The sequence below is a fragment of the Xenopus laevis genome, chromosome 8S, assembly GCF_017654675.1.
Source record: "Xenopus laevis strain J_2021 chromosome 8S, Xenopus_laevis_v10.1, whole genome shotgun sequence".
NCBI lineage: Eukaryota > Metazoa > Chordata > Amphibia > Anura > Pipidae > Xenopus > Xenopus laevis.
Window position 1 is genome coordinate 103,069,245 of NC_054386.1, and position 17,198 is coordinate 103,086,442.

Consider the following 17,198-nt stretch of genomic DNA (forward strand, 5'->3'; position numbering starts at 1 on the left):
TGTATTTGTTAAAGGCTTCCCTCTATAGGATCCCCAAACCATCTCTGCACCCCATTTTCCTTCCTACAGTCACTAACGAATCTGCCTCTCCCCACAATTACTAACTAACTAATTACTAACTAATCTGCCTTCCCCCAGCCATTGTGCCCCACTAGAATCCCTACAACCCCCCAATGTCTCAGGCAGAGCAGCCGGGAATCGCTCCCCTCAGACTGTACTTGCTTCACTGTGTGTAGATCCCAGTAATGTCGCACATGCGGAAGTGCAGCAGGAGACAAGCAGCTGGGCGTGGCATTAGTCAGCCCTACAAGTACAGTCTTCCCAGCGCCCCTCCTCCGCCTGCACTAGCGACTCCGCCCCCTTCCACCTGCCGCAGAGCAAAGGCATCACTACGCCGTATTGTTTATATTAATCACGTGCGGACGTTACGTCTCTCTCAAGTGACAATGCGTAGGAGGAGGCAATGGGGGTTCTCCGGTGTGACGTAGGCTGCGTGCTTCTTGCGTCACTTCTGTCCCGCCTCTTCAGTGGTGCGCTTTGCGCATGCGTGTTGTGAAGCTGCCGCGAGACGAATTGTTTGTGTGAGAGACACTGTGAGGAGCGGTGCAGTCGGCACAACGGAAGCGCCATTGAGGGACACTGGGGTGTGTTACCCCTACAAACCGACTCAGGGAACCCGAGGGCCCCAAACAGATAAAGAAGCGGCGGAGGAGTCCCAGGAGGTGCCGCTACCGATTCCTCGTCTCACAGTGACAAGAAAGTGACCAGAGCGGCGACACTCCGGCAGCTCCACTGATACTACAGGCCCTAATATATACACACACACACATATATCTATACATTGTCCTGTGTGTGGGGCACAGCTGTCTCCTGTGGCCCCAGGGCCCCTTGGCAAGTCTCATACCTGATGATCGGATACTTCACTGGGCCCCTGATACAGAAGAGCCCCTGATACAGAAAGACCCAGGATACTCCATTGGGGCCCCTTATTACTTCGCTGGGCCCCTGATACAGAAGGGTTGAGGGGAGCAGTGGGCTTGAGCAGAACAACATCCCAGTAAAGTGATCCCATCACCTCAGAACCAGAAATAAGGACATTGGACTTTATGGGACAGTTAAAAGATAAGGAGCAGGGGCCGCACTCACTATACTGACCCTTCAGAGGCGGAACCGTCTGGATCAGAGACAGACCTATCAGCAGCCCCCGACATCCCACAACTACTCTCCTGCCAGGGGCCAAAATGGCATCAGCAGCTGTGGAGCCAGTGAGCGGCACAAGCCCAGGTAAGAGAAACGAATTGGCCCATAATCAGCAGCCCCCAGAGCCGGCCCTCCTGCACCAAGGGAAACCTCTTTTGTCTGTGAGCAAAGGACTGTGTATGAGCTGGGTGTCCCCCGGGGGCCCCTGTGTAGGCTACACACAATGTTCTAGTGCCTCTCAGTATGGCTGTCAGCTCTAACTGCCAGTCACACAATATATAACTGGATCTTCATGGGACAGATTGTGACCTTTAACCTTTTTGTCTGACCCCTCTTATTTCTGTGACATCACTGGTGATCTTGGGCTGAATAAATGGCTGCCCTTACCAGATGGGCTTTATTATTCCTCTGACATATCCTCATTAATTACTGCCCAGCCCCCTCATTCTGCCCTCTGGGCCCTCCATAAGTTATTATTAAACTCTCTGCTGTACTGTACCCCATGTTCCCAGGGGCCCTGCTACTCTGCACCCCACGCTGCCTGTTATACCCACTATATACATATCACCTTGATTGGCCCCACTAATAGTTGGGCTTGTGCACTGGGGATCCCCAATATCCCCTATTGGTCAGACAGTAGGGGGAGGGGCTGGGATGGTCCCATATATCAGGTGAGATAAAGGGAATCCGTTAGTGCTGAGTAGTCGCTATTATAGGGAACACTGTAACAACTGGGAACTCCCTGTACCTTACTCTACCTGATTCTTCCCTAGAGGTGCAATTATATCCAGCCCCGTGGGACTGGCACCCGCGTAGGAGTGTCTGATTGTTGCTCGGAATTTGGGAACAGGAAGAGAAACTTCCTAATGAAAACAAAGCAAAGGGGTTGTCCCTGAAACCTGGCCAGAAATCTAGTGCTGTGATTATTGTGTGTATGTGTGTAGTAATGTGTGCTGCCCTCCTGATATTCCCTGTAACCCAGGCACATACACTCACTTATTCACTGGCAACCTACCTGCACCTGGGCCATCAGTGTAAGTACCTGGGCCACTGTCTCACAGGCGCTATACACCCCCCACCATGGGCTATTGTCAGGCCCTCTGGATCTCACTGCTTGGGCTGGTGGGACGTGGTGGGTGTGAGGGGGACTATGGGCGTCATGTGACGTTGCTCTTTATTCTTCCCACTCTTTTACTTTAAACACAAAGTCTGTTACTGTGGCTGTGCCCAAGCGTCAAGCAGTGTGTAACTGGCCTGTCATTCACTCCACTGATTGGTAGGCCTGGACCCTGTGTGTGTCTCTGTGTGTGAGTCTCTGTGTGTGAGTCTCTGTGTGTGTGTCTCTGTGTGTGTGTGAGTGTGTGTGTCTGTGTGAGTGAGTCTCTCTCTGTGTGTGTCTCTCTCTTTGTGAGTCTGTGTGTGTGTGTCATACATTAAACAGATGTCCCATGGTGCCGTTCTATGTACACAACAGTGTGTGTGTTTAGAGTAGAGGTGTGTGTATCTGTAGTCAGACAGTTACATGTAAATATGACATTCCAGGCTCTGGTGCTTTACACAAGTAAATAAATGACTGGATTGGGGATTGGATCACACACACATATGTCTGGCCCAGCTTAGACTAAACCCATGTGACAGACACATTTTGCAGCCTATTGTGAGAGTGTAGCACTGGCTGACTGCGCCTCCTGCTCACCCATGGGTGCTGTGTGTCTGATACACATATGTATTGTATGAATAGTTGTGATGACTTTGTGTCTGCTCACTATCACATCCCCGTGTCAGGCTTTTTATGGCTGCACTTCATTAATGAATATTGTGCTATATTGTGTATTTCTCACTCCATGATTGGCTGAGACTAGTGATGCAGTTCTTTATGACACAGTGGCAAATATGAAGAGCAAGTGTCATGTAACGGCAGTGCTGAGAGTTGTGTACAGGTGAGACAGACAGACTTCTATAGACTGAATCACAGGTGTCACGTTTGGTCACACACACCTGCTTTCTGACTATTGTGTAATGGCCACACAAATTCCTCCTGCCCACGGGTAAACATGGCCCGGCTGCCTCGTCATTGGCTCAGGAATGTGCTCCTATGACAGTTGGGAGTATGACAGTCGGATGTCATTGGTGTGTTTGGCCAAACCGACAGTTACAGGCGCCACTAAGCACCGGAACTGGGAGAGCAAGTCACTGGCTCATATCAACACTTACTGATCTCTTCATTGTTTCCATGATAATGAGACACTGTCCCAAGGAGCTTACACTCTTCTGATATAAGGGGAGACTCAGTGCAGAGTTGTGAGCAGCTTCAGAGAGGAACCACAGACACAGAAATGAAAGTAAGTTTGGTGTGTGGGATGTGAGTGTGTGTGTGTGACAGTTGTACATGAGGAAGAGGAGAAGCGGCTCCACACACACGGGGGGGGCCTTCCTGCTTTTGAAGCTGCTGGAATCCATACACCAGTTGGACATGTCCCAGCCCGTGTGGCTGATCTGACTCACGTCTAGACTCCATGTTATTGGCATGAGCCCCAGGCTGAAGTGTTTGTGTGCACACCTGTCCCAGGTACATTACAGCAGGGGGTGCAGGGAAAGGAGATTTTGGGTTGTCCGTGAGGTTCCTTTACACACACACACACACACACACACACACACACACACACACACACACACACACACACACACACACACACACACACACACACACACACACACACACACACACACACACACACACACACACACACACACACACACACACCTACCTTTTTGTTTGTTTGCTGGGAATTCAGGCAGTGCCCATTCCATTCTGGACTCTGCAGGTACAAGAGTTGAGTGTAGTGAGGCATTGGCTGGGAATGGGTAGTTACCTGTATGTAATGCAGAGTGATGTTGTATTTGTGGAGTCATGCTGAGTTGTCTGGCCTGTGGCACCTGAGTCTCCCATAGAGGTACCAGCTTGTGCCACGTACATGACACCCCTTGTTTATTTCACATTCAGCACAGCCTGGGCCCCTGGGTGTGTGACATTGTGCAGAGGAAAGTCTGACAATGTTTGTGGCTTTGTGTATTGTGGGTAACAAGTTGTCTCTGTAGGCAGATACCCCATGTATTGCTTTACTGACTGTACACTATATCTGCACTGTGCCCCCTGTAGTAGAACTATGCCCTCTCTGTATGGGGCACAGTGTATTGAGCAGGCGCTGGGAATGTGTTTATAGAAAGATCTGTAACTGTATCATTCTATTTACACTACTAACACTGTGTGACAAACTATCCTCTGTTATCATAGGCACATTACAATAAAACTCTGCACCTGAGGAGCTTACACTCTAGTGCTATAATAGGAGATCCTGTGCCTAGAATCTTACACTCTATTAGTATCATGTTTGTGCAGCAAGTTACCAATGAGCAGATCTTTTACCTGTTTTGTCACTCAGGGCAACTTCCTTGTGAGGCAGGTATGTGTGTTATGTACGTGACAGGTGTGATCACAAACACACACTCACTCACTCTCTCACACACACATTTACACACTCACACTCTCTCATACACACACGCACTCTCACACACTCACTCACACTCTCACACACACACATTTACACACTCACTCTCTCATACACACACGCACTCTCACACACTCTCTCACACACACATTTACACACTCACACTCTCTCACACACACACTCACTCTCACACACTCTCTCACACACACATTTACACACTCACACTCTCTCACACACACATTTACACACTCACACTCTCACATACACACACTCACTCTCACACACTCACTCACACTCTCACACACACACATTTACACACTCACTCTCTCATACACACACGCACTCTCACACACTCTCTCACACACACATTTACACACTCACACTCTCTCACACACACACTCACTCTCACACACTCTCTCACACACACATTTACACACTCACACTCTCTCACACACACATTTACACACTCACACTCTCACATACACACACTCACTCTCACACACTCTCTCACACACACATTTACACACTCACACTCTCTCATACACACACTCACTCTCACACACTCTCTCACACACACATTTACACACTCACACTCACACACACATTTACACACTCACACTCTCTCACACACACACACACTCACTCTCACACACTCACTCTCACACTCACATTTACACACTCACACTCTCTCATACACACACGCACTCACACACACTCACTCACACTCTCACACACACACATTTACACACTCACACTCTCTCATACACACACGCACTCTTACACACACACTCACTCACACTCTCACACACACACATTTACACACTCACACTCTCTCATACACACACGCACTCTCACACACAGTCTCACACACACACACACACAGATGGAATGTGTAGAGTCAGTCCTCTACCTCAGTCTGCCGTTCCCATTGCATCTTCTAATCCCGTCTCTTCTCCCCAACAGGAACAACCACTCTGACGAAACCTCTTCCAGCTGAGGTGAGAAACCTGCCCTTCCTTTGTGGCATGCTTTAAATCTCACAGACCTTCCTTTGTGGCACGCTGTAAATGTCCCATAGTTACATCAAGTCCCTCCAGACATTTACAGAATGACTAGTGTAGGAATAGCCTTCCCGTGGCCCCTGCCTCTGGCCTCAACTTCCTGGTTCTCTAGTTGAGGAGGCAACAGGTTGGACATCTCTGATCTAATCCGTATCACTACAACGTTCACCATTGTTGGCTTTGATCTATTTCTGGGCACCTTAGTGTGTGTGTGGGGGGGGGGGGTTCATGCTTTTGACTCACATCAGGGTGCTAGTGAAGTTTGGCTTCTAAACAAGACTTGAAACAGCTTCTCCCATTGAGCAAGTAGAAGGTTATAGAGAATCCCGAGAGAGTTGCAGTATTCAGTACCGCCTGTACCACTAACCTTACACTTACTACTACTTTACTCTCAGGTACCCGGCTCTTCTGCTCAGTCTGCTGCTCAAACCATGAAAAAAATTGGCCACAGAGGAGTTGACTCGACTGGTGAGACTACGTACAAAAAGGTGAGGCCTTGGGAATGAAGGGTTTTTAGGAACACAAGAAGCTTCATTATAGGAATAGTTTTATACACTAACAAAAATGCTTCATTGAACAGACCACATCATCTGCTTTGAAAGGTGCAATCCAACTTGGCATCACTCACACAGTGGGCAGTCTAAGCACCAAGCCTGAGAGAGATGTCCTCATGCAGGACTTCTATGTGGTGGAGAGTATCTTTTTCCCAGGGTAAGTCATCTTTTAATGGTTTAACCCCTCCCTGCATGGCTACTGGGCGGACACGTTTTTCCCAAAGAGAGCATGAGTGTAGCCCAAGGGGAGAGCTTTAGGATGATAGTGTCCCTCAGGGCAGAACTTGAGGATCATGGTGTCCCTCAGAGGGGAATGTGAGGATGATGGTGTCCCTCAGGGGAGAGTGTGGGGCTGATGTTGTCCCTCGGGGGACACTGTGAGGATGATGGTGTCCCTCAGGGGAGAGTGTGAGGGTGATGGTGTCCCTCAGGGGAGAATGTGAGGGTGATGGTGTCCCTCAGGGCAGAACTTGAGGATCATGGTGTCCCTCAGAGGGGAATGTGAGGATGATGGTGTCCCTCGGGGGAGAGTGTGAGGATGATGGTGTCCCTCGGGGGACACTGTGAGGATGATGGTGTCCCACAGGGGAGAGTGTGAGGATGATGGTGTACTTCAGGGGAGAGTGTGAGGGTGATGGTGTCCCTCAGGGGAGAGCGTGAGGATGATGGTGTCCCTCAGTGGTGAGCGTGAGGATGATGATGATTTCTATAGCCAAATGTGCAGTAACAGTCACTGGTCTGTTTCCCCACAGTGAGGGCAGCAATCTAACACCTGCTCATCATTATAATGACTTCCGCTTCAAGACCTACGCCCCTGTTGCCTTCCGATATTTCAGGGAGCTTTTTGGCATTCGGCCCGATGACTATCTGGTATGTATAGACAAAATATTGAATTCCTCATGATAAACAGGCCTGCGGCTTACAATGAATTGTGGGAAATGCGCCCCTGCTCCTAGGAGCTGCAGGAGAGTGTCACAGCAAGGGTTAATGGTTCCTCCTCTTACATTTCCAGTATTCTCTGTGCAACGAGCCCCTCATTGAATTGTCCAATCCCGGTGCCAGTGGTTCTGTGTTCTATGTCTCTGGAGATGATGAGTTCATTATAAAGACGGTCCAACACAAGGAGGCGGAGTTCCTGCAGAAGCTGCTGCCTGGTTACTACATGGTAAATACCTATGGCCTGGTGCACAGCAGATCAGCTGTTAATGCCTAGGTGCTGGAACAAACAAATCCCATAATATTACAACAACAAAAGTAGTCGCACTCAATAGGTCTTGTGAAGTGAAAAACGTATTTATTCAATGTTTTGGCTCACATACACAAGCTCACTTTTGTTGATATATATATATATATATATATCAGATGTGTGCAGATATTTATTTGTGTCCACATCACTTGTCCCTACAGATTTCCGTTTCCTTTTCTCATTTTAGAACCTGAATCAGAACCCCAGAACTCTGCTGCCAAAGTTCTATGGCTTGTACTGTGTCCAGGCCGGGGGCAAGAACATTCGAATAGTGGTGATGAACAATCTGCTGCCCCGCTCTGTCAGAATGCACCTCAAGTACGACCTTAAGGGGTCCACGTACAAGCGCCGTGCTTCCGCCAAAGAACGGGAGAAGAGCTCCCCAACACACAAGGACCTGGACTTTTTGCAGGACTTGCCTGATGGTCTCTACCTGGACCCCGATATGCACAACGCTCTTTGCAAGACAATCCAGAGGGACTGTCTGGTGAGGTCCAATGTAGATTGGGGTACTTGTGTATGTTTTTGTGATTACCTAGGGTCTCTCAGACTTGAGGCCAATAAGATCTGTGAGAAGTTATTCAGCCATTGAACATTTGCCCCATTTTACTCCCCATTTTTTTTTCTAGGTGCTGCAGAGCTTCAAGATCATGGATTACAGTTTACTGGTGGGAGTCCACAACATGGACTTTGCTCAGAAGGAAACAATGGTGGTGGATGCTCAGAGTGATACCCGCCGCCCAGCTGCACAGAAAGCACTCTACTCAACTGCCATGGAGTCTATCCAGGGTGAGGCACGGCGAGGGGGAGCCATCGAGACAGACGACCAGTACGTGCAATTTGTTTTATTCATCAGAACTGTGCCCACTTTTTGGCTGTAAAATCAGAAGGGTAATCTATGGCTTCCTAGAGCTGGTTGAACTTCAACTCCCCCAGTTGGCTGTAGGTGTGATGCTTGCATTTAAATACATCTTACCTTTGCTTTAATAGCCTGTGCCCCTCTTCTGAGCTTTGGTATAGGGCTTGCACTCAAGCTTATACTTAGCACAATATATATCTTGTCCATTGTTCAAACAGAATGGGTGGGATTCCCGCTCGCAACGCCAAAGGAGAACGCCTGCTGCTCTACATTGGCGTCATTGATGTGTTACAGTCTTACAGGTAGGTGCTTCTGTGGCTCCTCCCCCTGTCTTTCAACATGTGCAAACATTCAGTCGCTGCATTAGGTGAGGCTGAGGTGTTTTACTTGCCGTGTTCCAAGTAAAACTGATGCTGGGGGCGGCCGGGTGTGATTTTGTGAGCCTTAGAACTTAAGTGAGGTAGTGATGCAGTTCCTTTGTGTTTTCTTTAGGTTCATGAAGAAGCTGGAACACTCTTGGAAGGCCCTGGTGCATGATGGGGTGAGTAGTTTATAGGGTTTTGCTATTGGTGACAGGGTTAATGTCACCACTCTATAACAAGGTGGCTCTTTTGGTTCTCAGGACACTGTGTCGGTTCACAGACCTGGATTCTATGCTGACCGATTCCAGAAGTTCATGTGCGTCTCTGTCTTCAAGAAGATCCCATGTAAGTCCAGTTCCTAGAGAGCAGTGCTTGTTAGGTTTAGTGGGGCTTTATGGCCAATTGAGTGTAGCACCAGTCTCAGGACTCCTTTGTCATTACAGTAAAAACATCTCCTTCCAAGAAGAGCCGTACGATGCCAGGTATCTCCCGCAGGCCCACCCAGGCAGCAGTACCCACCCACTTGCAGCTGATGGAGGAAACTAAGCAGTATCTGTCACCTGAAGTTGATTCAGAACAAGGTAAGTCTGTTTGCCCAAATCCAGGATGGCAACCTCCTGCTCTTCACTTGCTCACAGCCACTTCCTTTCTGCAGTGGGTCAGTTTGGACGCCCCGACCTTCTTCCTCGAACCCCTCTTGTGGATGAAGCTGCCAGTGATTCGTTGGCCACCACCTTATCCACCTCCTCACTAGGCAGTGGAGGGCTGAACTCTCCGGCACACAGGTATGTAGCCAGGTGTATATTTCAGGTCCAGGTCTGTGTCCCTATATCCGTGCACTTCATTCTTCTCTGTCATTCACAGGTCTGTGGGGGTGGAAGTGCACAAAGCTGAAGTGACAGAGATTGAGTTAAACACAGTGAGGTAAGAGGGGAGAATGGGTGAAGAACTCCCAGCGAGTTATTTCTCTGTCTCTGAATGGAGAGAAATTCTTGTGGCCAATGCCTCTTGTCCCAGTGTCTCATCTTTTCTGCAGAACTGAAGTACTGGACGAATCCAACCAAGAAGATGGAGGAGGAGGAGAGGAAGAGGCTCTGGACATCAGCCAGATTGAGACGGAGATCCACTTTGTACGTAATTCAGACTGAAGGGAAAGTGGGTCCAACTTCTGCTTCCCATCTCCCTGCTCTAATACAATCTGCTCTAGAACTTGTTCTAGGGTTCTAGACTGCGTTACCATATCCTACCGAGCATTAGTCAGACGTGACCAGCAAAGCTGGAAATGGCCCGAAGGTTTTCACTTCCTGCAAAAGACTTAGCAGTTATTATTGGGGCAGTCATGGGCTAAACAGGAGAGGAGGATTTTGGGTAGGCAGTTGATGAATTGGGGGACTGTGGAGGGAGAAAGGGCAAAACACTGTAGACGTTAGTCTCTAATGAGATGATCTCTTCAATGTACACCTGGATGCATTCTGGGAGTTGTAGTTCTGTTAGAGGGGAGGGGGGTTATCTCTGATTTTTTTAGGATGTTTAAAATTCACAAATTAACGCCCCTGGTTTAGAGGCCCAGAGAGGTCAGATGCTGAGACTCTGTGGGGAGGCAGTTAACAATCTTGCAGACCCCTTTAATATCAGCCTGATTCAGTTCCTCCTTCTCTTCCCGCACAGTGAGCTGGGATTCTCCACGGCTGCTTTCTTCACTGTGGATCAGCAGGGCCACACGTAGATTGCCAGCTCTGTTGGCAACAAATTACCCAGGAGGCAACGTGGGTGACATCACTGCGCTTGGACGAGACAATCCTGTTCACTCAACCAAACTTGTCTGCAGCCGACCGGGCGTTCCCATGCTGATGTTACAAACAGACCAATGGCTGCTCTCCAGAAGTGATTAAACTCCTCCCATTTGCCTTATTCTGCAGTCCCTTCATGAGAGGAGATTCCTTTCCCCTCTTAGATATATTTTTCTGACTCTGATGCTGCATTAATGGACCAAAAGTTTTTTGTAGAAGCGTTTGCTGCCTATTTCCGTTGGCGCTGTGACCTCACATTCACTCTAATGGACGTGTTGATGGGGATATGCACCCCCCGTATGGTCACCCCTTGAATTACATGGTGACTATGGACAATATTAGTTTGACTGAAGTTGTTCTGTATTGAATGGAAGCCGAACCAAATGTCTACCTGTGCCAATACCCCTCCTCAAGGAGCAGCACGGACTGTGTGACACCCTGTGATGCAGCTTCTTACCCCCCAGATTTGCTGTATTCATTTGGGGGGGCAATAAGGATTCTCTATTGTTTGGTGGAATCCTTTATGGATAGTAACACCTATTGTTATTGTTACAGCTATTGTTACACTACAGCCTTTAGAGAGCAGCATCAGCAGGACGTTACCCCTCTTTTATTTGCACCCTGAATTTCAATGGTGCTCCAGTGTTACAGCGGGAGATCAGCAGAACAACATGTTGATGGGTGCGGAGGGAAAATGGCCTTGTGATGGGGGGGGGTCGCTGCTCTGCTGCTAAACTGCAAATTAAAACGGAGGGCCGGATTCCTTTCCCAAGTGCACTGGTGTGTGAGGGCGTCGGGATATTCGTAACGAGGAATTTGCACCGAACACTATTTATAAAAGCACCGGCTGATTTATATACGTTTATTCCCATTTTATTGAGAGATTTTCATTTTTCCTTCACCTTGTCTTTTAATATTTATGAAAGTTTTTATTTAACAGTTTTAATTGAGAATCCAAGTTTTTTTTGTGCAGGAGCTGAGCTGCACCCCTGTATGTACATAAACCTGTAACCCACATGCAGCCACTTTGCCTTCTTCTTCTTCTTCTATAGAAGCACAATCCACAATAGCAGAGCCGCTCCTGTGCTCCAGAAACAAGCAGATCTCTGCCCGTGTCGGCCAATCACTGAGTCAGACTTAGCAGGTAGGGATCTACTGAATCCACTCATTCGCCCAAATCCTTCATGTAAGATTCGGCCCAAACGGAATCCTATTTTGCATATGCAAATTAGGGGCAGGAAAGGACAAAGTGGAAAACAAATGTTTTACTTCCAAGTTTTGTGACGAAAAGTCACATGATCTCCCTCTCCAGCCCTAATTTATATATGCAAAGGCACAAGGATTTGGCCGAATCCTGATGAAAAAGGCTGAATCCTGGAATCCGTGTATCCCTATTAGCAGGTGAGGGTCGCATCAATGCATCAATGTGTTCCTTGCCCTGAATGCTCTTCAAACCAGACTGATATTGATTGGACAGGTTAGGCCTGTAAAGGCCCCAATACACAGGCCAATAATCGAGTTGACAGCTTATTGGCCCGTGTGTGGGGGGCCATCCGACGGGCTTCCCTGAGTGATATTTGGCTGAAAATCGGGCAGATCTCTATCTGGCAGGTTAAAAATCCCGTCAGATCGCGGTCGCATCTGTGCAGATCCATTATGAGCCTGTCGTTGGGTCCTAGGGCCCACGGATCAGCCCAATGTCGCCCACGTCAATGTGGGCAAGTCAGTGAGCGATCTGCTTGTTTGTCGATCTCTACGTCTATGGCCAATTGGTTCCCCCAGTGTTGTGTCACATAATGATTGCAGCCCACTGCTCCCAGTATGAGTGTGTCACACACTGATTCCTCACTTGCCTGTCCTATAGCCTCCACTGCTTCATGTGCCTTCAGTTTGGCTCCTAAACACAAGAGCTTGCATTCCGTTGCCAAATTGTGCTGTGTCCGAGTATTATGCACCTGGGCTAATGTAATGCATCCTGCGCAGGCACATCCGCAAAGGATTCTTGGCTTTCTCTGAAGCCCAATGTCTGCTGCTACTGGTTGTTTACCTTTCAGTTAACTGTTAGTAAGATGTACAGAGGGATATTCTGAGACTATTTTTTATTATCTGAGACTATATTTTTATTATTTGTGGTTTTTGACTTATTTAGCTTTTTATTCAGCAGCTCTCCAGTTTGCCTTTTCAGCAATCTGGTTGCTAGGGTTCAAATTCCCCTAGCAACCATGCACTGATTTGAATAAGAGGCTGGAATATGAATAGGAGAGGACTGAATAGAAAGATGAGGAATAAAAAGTAACAATAACAATACATTTGTAGCCTTACAGAGCATTTGTTTTTTAAATGGGGTCAGTGACCCCCCATTTGAAAGCTGGAAAGAGTCGGCAGAAGAAGTCAAATAATTCAAAAACTATACAAAAAAGAAACAATGAAGGCCAATTGAAACGTTGCTTCGAATTGACCATTCTATAAAATACTAAAAGTTCAATTCAAGGTGAACCACCCCTTTAAAGGTGAAGGAAACCTAGTTGGCGCGAAAAAACCGTCCCCCGCCTCCCGTGATCTTCTTCCTGCTTTGACCGGCGTTTTGCCGCATGCACAGTAGGAGCGTTTCAGGCGGTACGGATCTACTGCGCATGCGCCAAAAGTCACAAAGTACTTTTGGCGCATGCGCAGTAGATCGTACCGGCGAGATGCTCCTACTGCGCATGCAGCAAAACGCCGGTCAAAGCAGGAAGAAGATCGCGTGGAAGAAGATGTCGTCTGTGAACTCCCTGGACTGGACCTGCGCAGAAGGGTAAGTAACAAGTTAGGGGCATTTGCCCAGCGGGACGGGTAGGCCAGGAGGGAGGGGGGGCAACACACGGGAGGGGGGAGGGTTTTTGCACCAACTAGGTTTCCTTCCCCTTTAATGCACAAGCTGAATGTGTCACGCGGTTCTCTCTTTTGACTCCCAACCTGAGTGTCTCTCGCTGATTCCTCTCAACTGAGTGTCTGTTACTAATGACCCGTGAGTGCAAATCACTCATTCTCTGCACTCTATCATTCTTTTGTTTTGTTTAGCAGGAATGTATTATTGGTTTTTAATACAAAAATGAATAAAAGGAAGACCGATCATGTTCCGTCAATGCAGCGTAGCGTCCGTGTAGCTCGAGTACCTTGATCAGTCCAGACGTACGAGCCATTCTCTGTATCATTTACATTGTGGAAACTCATTTAAGTGGATAACCCCCCTATAGAGTGATGGGGAATTCAGTAACCACTTGATAGTCCGCCAGATTTCTTTCCTATTCCTGAACCAGTTTTACAGTATTCTCTCCAAAATGAATGGCAATATGACTATGAAGATTCTCTTTCATCCAGGTCATGGTATATCCAGTAGAACAGGGGTGCCCAGACTTTTGCACTGGGATCTACTCTTGACACCTGGCCCCCATCAGATCTACCTTGGTAACACGCTGCAATTTTTTGACCACGCCCATTTATTGGACCACACCTTCTAATTACCATGTTAATTTTACAAAATTTGACTGGTTATGAAAGTTTAAACACACTCCCTTTCCCTCCATGTTTGCTGCTCAGCCCTCCCTTTCCCTCAGTGCTTGTTGCTGTCCGCTCACCCTTATGTGTAAAAATTGTATATATTGCACTCAAAAGTTCCTATTTTAATTGTGTTAAATGTGTCCTTCATTATTAGCCGGGCAAATAGTTGCACTTAAAGGAGAAGGAAAGGCTAAAAGTAAATAAGCTTTATCAGAAAGGTCTATATAAATACACCAGTAACCCCTCAATGTAATGAGTCCACAAAGAAACATCACATTTCTTTCCTTCTATTGTGTACTCATGGGCTTCTGTATCAGACTAACTGTTTTCAGCTTAAACCTCCAGGGCTAGGGCTTGAGCATGCTCAGTTTGCTCCTCTCTCCCTCCCTGCTGTAATCTGAGCCCAGAGCTATGAGTGAGCAGGGAGAGACTCAGACAGGAAGTGATGTCACACCAAGCTAATATGGCAGCTGCTATCCTAAACAAACAGAGAGTGTCTAGAGCTGTTTACTCAGGTATGGTAAAGCATTCTGCAGAATAAATATAGTGTTCTAGCTTGTACTATTGTGGCTCATCTATTGGCAATAAACTGTCTTGGAGCTTTCCTTCTCCTTTAAAACACATGCAGAGTTTCCATTTATTTCACTCCCGCATGCACCAGCATATAGTAATGTAATATACTGCAATGTTTCAGGGCAAATGATGATATAATGAGGCCGTCTGACCTTTCCCAGCCATTTAAGTGTAAATCTTCCAATCTAAAGGGACCAAAGAATTTTTGCAGTCTGGTGCCCCTTAATAAGGACAGAAAATGCTCAGACGCATTAAGTACACATTAAGATTAATTAAGATTTATTTTCCAGGTGTGTGTGTGTGTGGGGGGGGTTAATACTGTGCAAGTACACCTGCCCCAGCCCCCAGGTACGTCCTTAACTGCCCACTCATACCAGGCCTGTGCCAGGGACTGTGTCACAGAAGTGGATCCGCTACTGACCGAGGGAGTCGGGACATGGAGTCGGAGCAGAAGCAGATCGCTAGTGTTTCCACAATGTTCTCCCCAACTGCCACGTTAGGGCTGCAACTGGCGCCCGTGGGACTGTGACTCTCCTCGGATGCTTTCACCTTGGACCTTGCTTCTTGCAATGAACTCCAGGGGTGCATTCATTTCAAAGGCTTAGGCAGTCAGAGTGAGACAGCACCACGGTCACCACCAGCAGCCCTAGTGCGACGGTTGGGGAGAACATTGCGGAAACGCTACTGCTCCTGCTCCATGTCCCGACTCCCTCGCCTCGGTCAGTAGTGGCTCCATCTCTGTGACAAGTGTCAGTCACTGCCAGTGAAAGGGAAGTTGTCCGTTCAGGTGATGTCTGTGTGTCTGTGTGTGGGGGTGACTGAGCACTTTACCTTGATGTCCGTCTGACTTCTGTGCAACCAATCATATACTGATCAGGCACTGAGAGTGAGCCAATAAGGGCGCCCATGCTTCTGACATCACAACCAGGAAGTGCAGGTGAAAAACGTTGGGCAGGTCGTGGTCTACCAGGAAAATGATGGCGATCGACGTCATGGGGATCCCTGCAGTAGAACAACTGGACTTGCTCAGTGATCACTGAAGACGTCTCATTACTCCCACTTTGGATACATTCACCCACAGCACCCTAACATTAGCAGTCCTGGGTGCCAGAGTAACACACACAGTAGCTCGTGGCATTTTGTATCAATTCATTTTACATTTTTAAAGTATCACAAAATCTTCCCTTCCAGCCCAGGCTCCCACCTTGCACTCATAGTACAGTCCTGCGCGGGTCCATTTTTTTGGAACCCGTACCTGCAATCTGCAACCCGGACACGCATTCTTACCCGCTTGGACCCGCTACCCGACCCGCAAGTATCTTAACTGACCCGCTGACCATCAAGAATCAGGAAGTGATGTCATTGTAAACTGGAAGTGACCTCATCGGAAGTAGACGTGATCAGAAAACAGGAGTAAGAATCGCTGAGAAGACCTGCGGCCCAACCCGTGAACCAGCAGAACCGCCAACCCGGGTCTATACCCGCACCCAGAACTCCGACCCGCTGCAGGACTCTAACTCATGGGGACATATTAACATTGCACACATTATTATTATTATTAACATTTATTTATATAGCGCCAATATTTGTCAGAATTTGTATAGCGCCAATGTATTTGTCAGAGCTGTAAAATAAATGGGATTATACAACTAAGTCACATGAATTACATACATAGAACATATGGAGTTACATACATCACAATCAATACCAGTATAGAAGGTGAGGAAGGTCTTGTGCAAAAAGAGCTTACAATCTAAAAGGAAAACTCACTGATGCTGTTGCACATAACCAGATCTCTGCGTTTGTTGACCAAATTTAGCCAAACACCAAAGGAGATTTTGCAGGATGGTGTCGGATGGATGAAACACATGTTACTAGTGGGATGTAGTTGTGTAAGTCAGAATATATTGGGACTGATACAAAAATGTGATGTGTAAACTACATGGATCTGATGCGACACAACCGATGCAAACGCTGCCTCTTCATCCAACACAATAAAACCTGATGGCGTCTGACCCCATTGAAATACATTGGCTGTGGGATGTCTGTATGTATATTTTATTTCTATAGCGCTCCTCGAGGGCAAAGCACTACAGCTAAACAATCAATTAGTAGTAACAAACAAGGGGTCATTGGAATAAATAAGTTACAATAAATGCATTATTAGAAATACAAATCACATGTGAGGTCACAAAGATGGCTGCGCGTTGAGATCGCTCCTCATCCACAGGTCCCACATTCTATCACGTTTTAGACAAAACTGACCCGGGAATCTTCATTTTCTCAAGCGGCTGGAGCAAGGTGTAGTTGGCGAATGGCAAGTACAAGGCAAACGAGAGACCAGAAGGGGACAACAACCAAGATACAAAAACAACCGCAAACCCTCGCGACATATCTAACTACGCCACAAGCTAACAGAAGCGCACCGAGGATGTCGCAGGATGATTTATGGTTCGGCCCAGATTCCCAACCAGCTTCATCTCAACAACAGCGGACGACTTCTG

General features: G+C 47.5%; 1 protein-coding gene across 7 annotated transcripts; it reads left to right on the top strand.

Moving 5' to 3' along the window:
* The first annotated feature begins 462 nt into the window (after positions 1 to 462).
* pip5k1a.S (phosphatidylinositol-4-phosphate 5-kinase, type I, alpha S homeolog) lies at positions 463 to 11,602 on the top strand. Of its 7 annotated transcripts, none has more exons than XM_018231811.2 (16): positions 467 to 1,284; positions 5,673 to 5,707; positions 6,166 to 6,258; positions 6,351 to 6,481; positions 7,077 to 7,194; positions 7,337 to 7,489; positions 7,758 to 8,087; positions 8,200 to 8,399; positions 8,648 to 8,731; positions 8,922 to 8,970; positions 9,052 to 9,136; positions 9,235 to 9,372; positions 9,447 to 9,576; positions 9,656 to 9,715; positions 9,828 to 9,921; positions 10,460 to 11,602. In XM_018231811.2, the coding sequence occupies exons 1-16, from the start codon at positions 1,242 to 1,244 to the stop codon at positions 10,460 to 10,462; spliced, it is 1,746 nt and encodes a 581-aa protein (XP_018087300.1). In that variant the 5' UTR covers positions 467 to 1,241; the 3' UTR covers positions 10,463 to 11,602.
* The last annotated feature ends 5,596 nt before the right edge of the window (positions 11,603 to 17,198 follow it).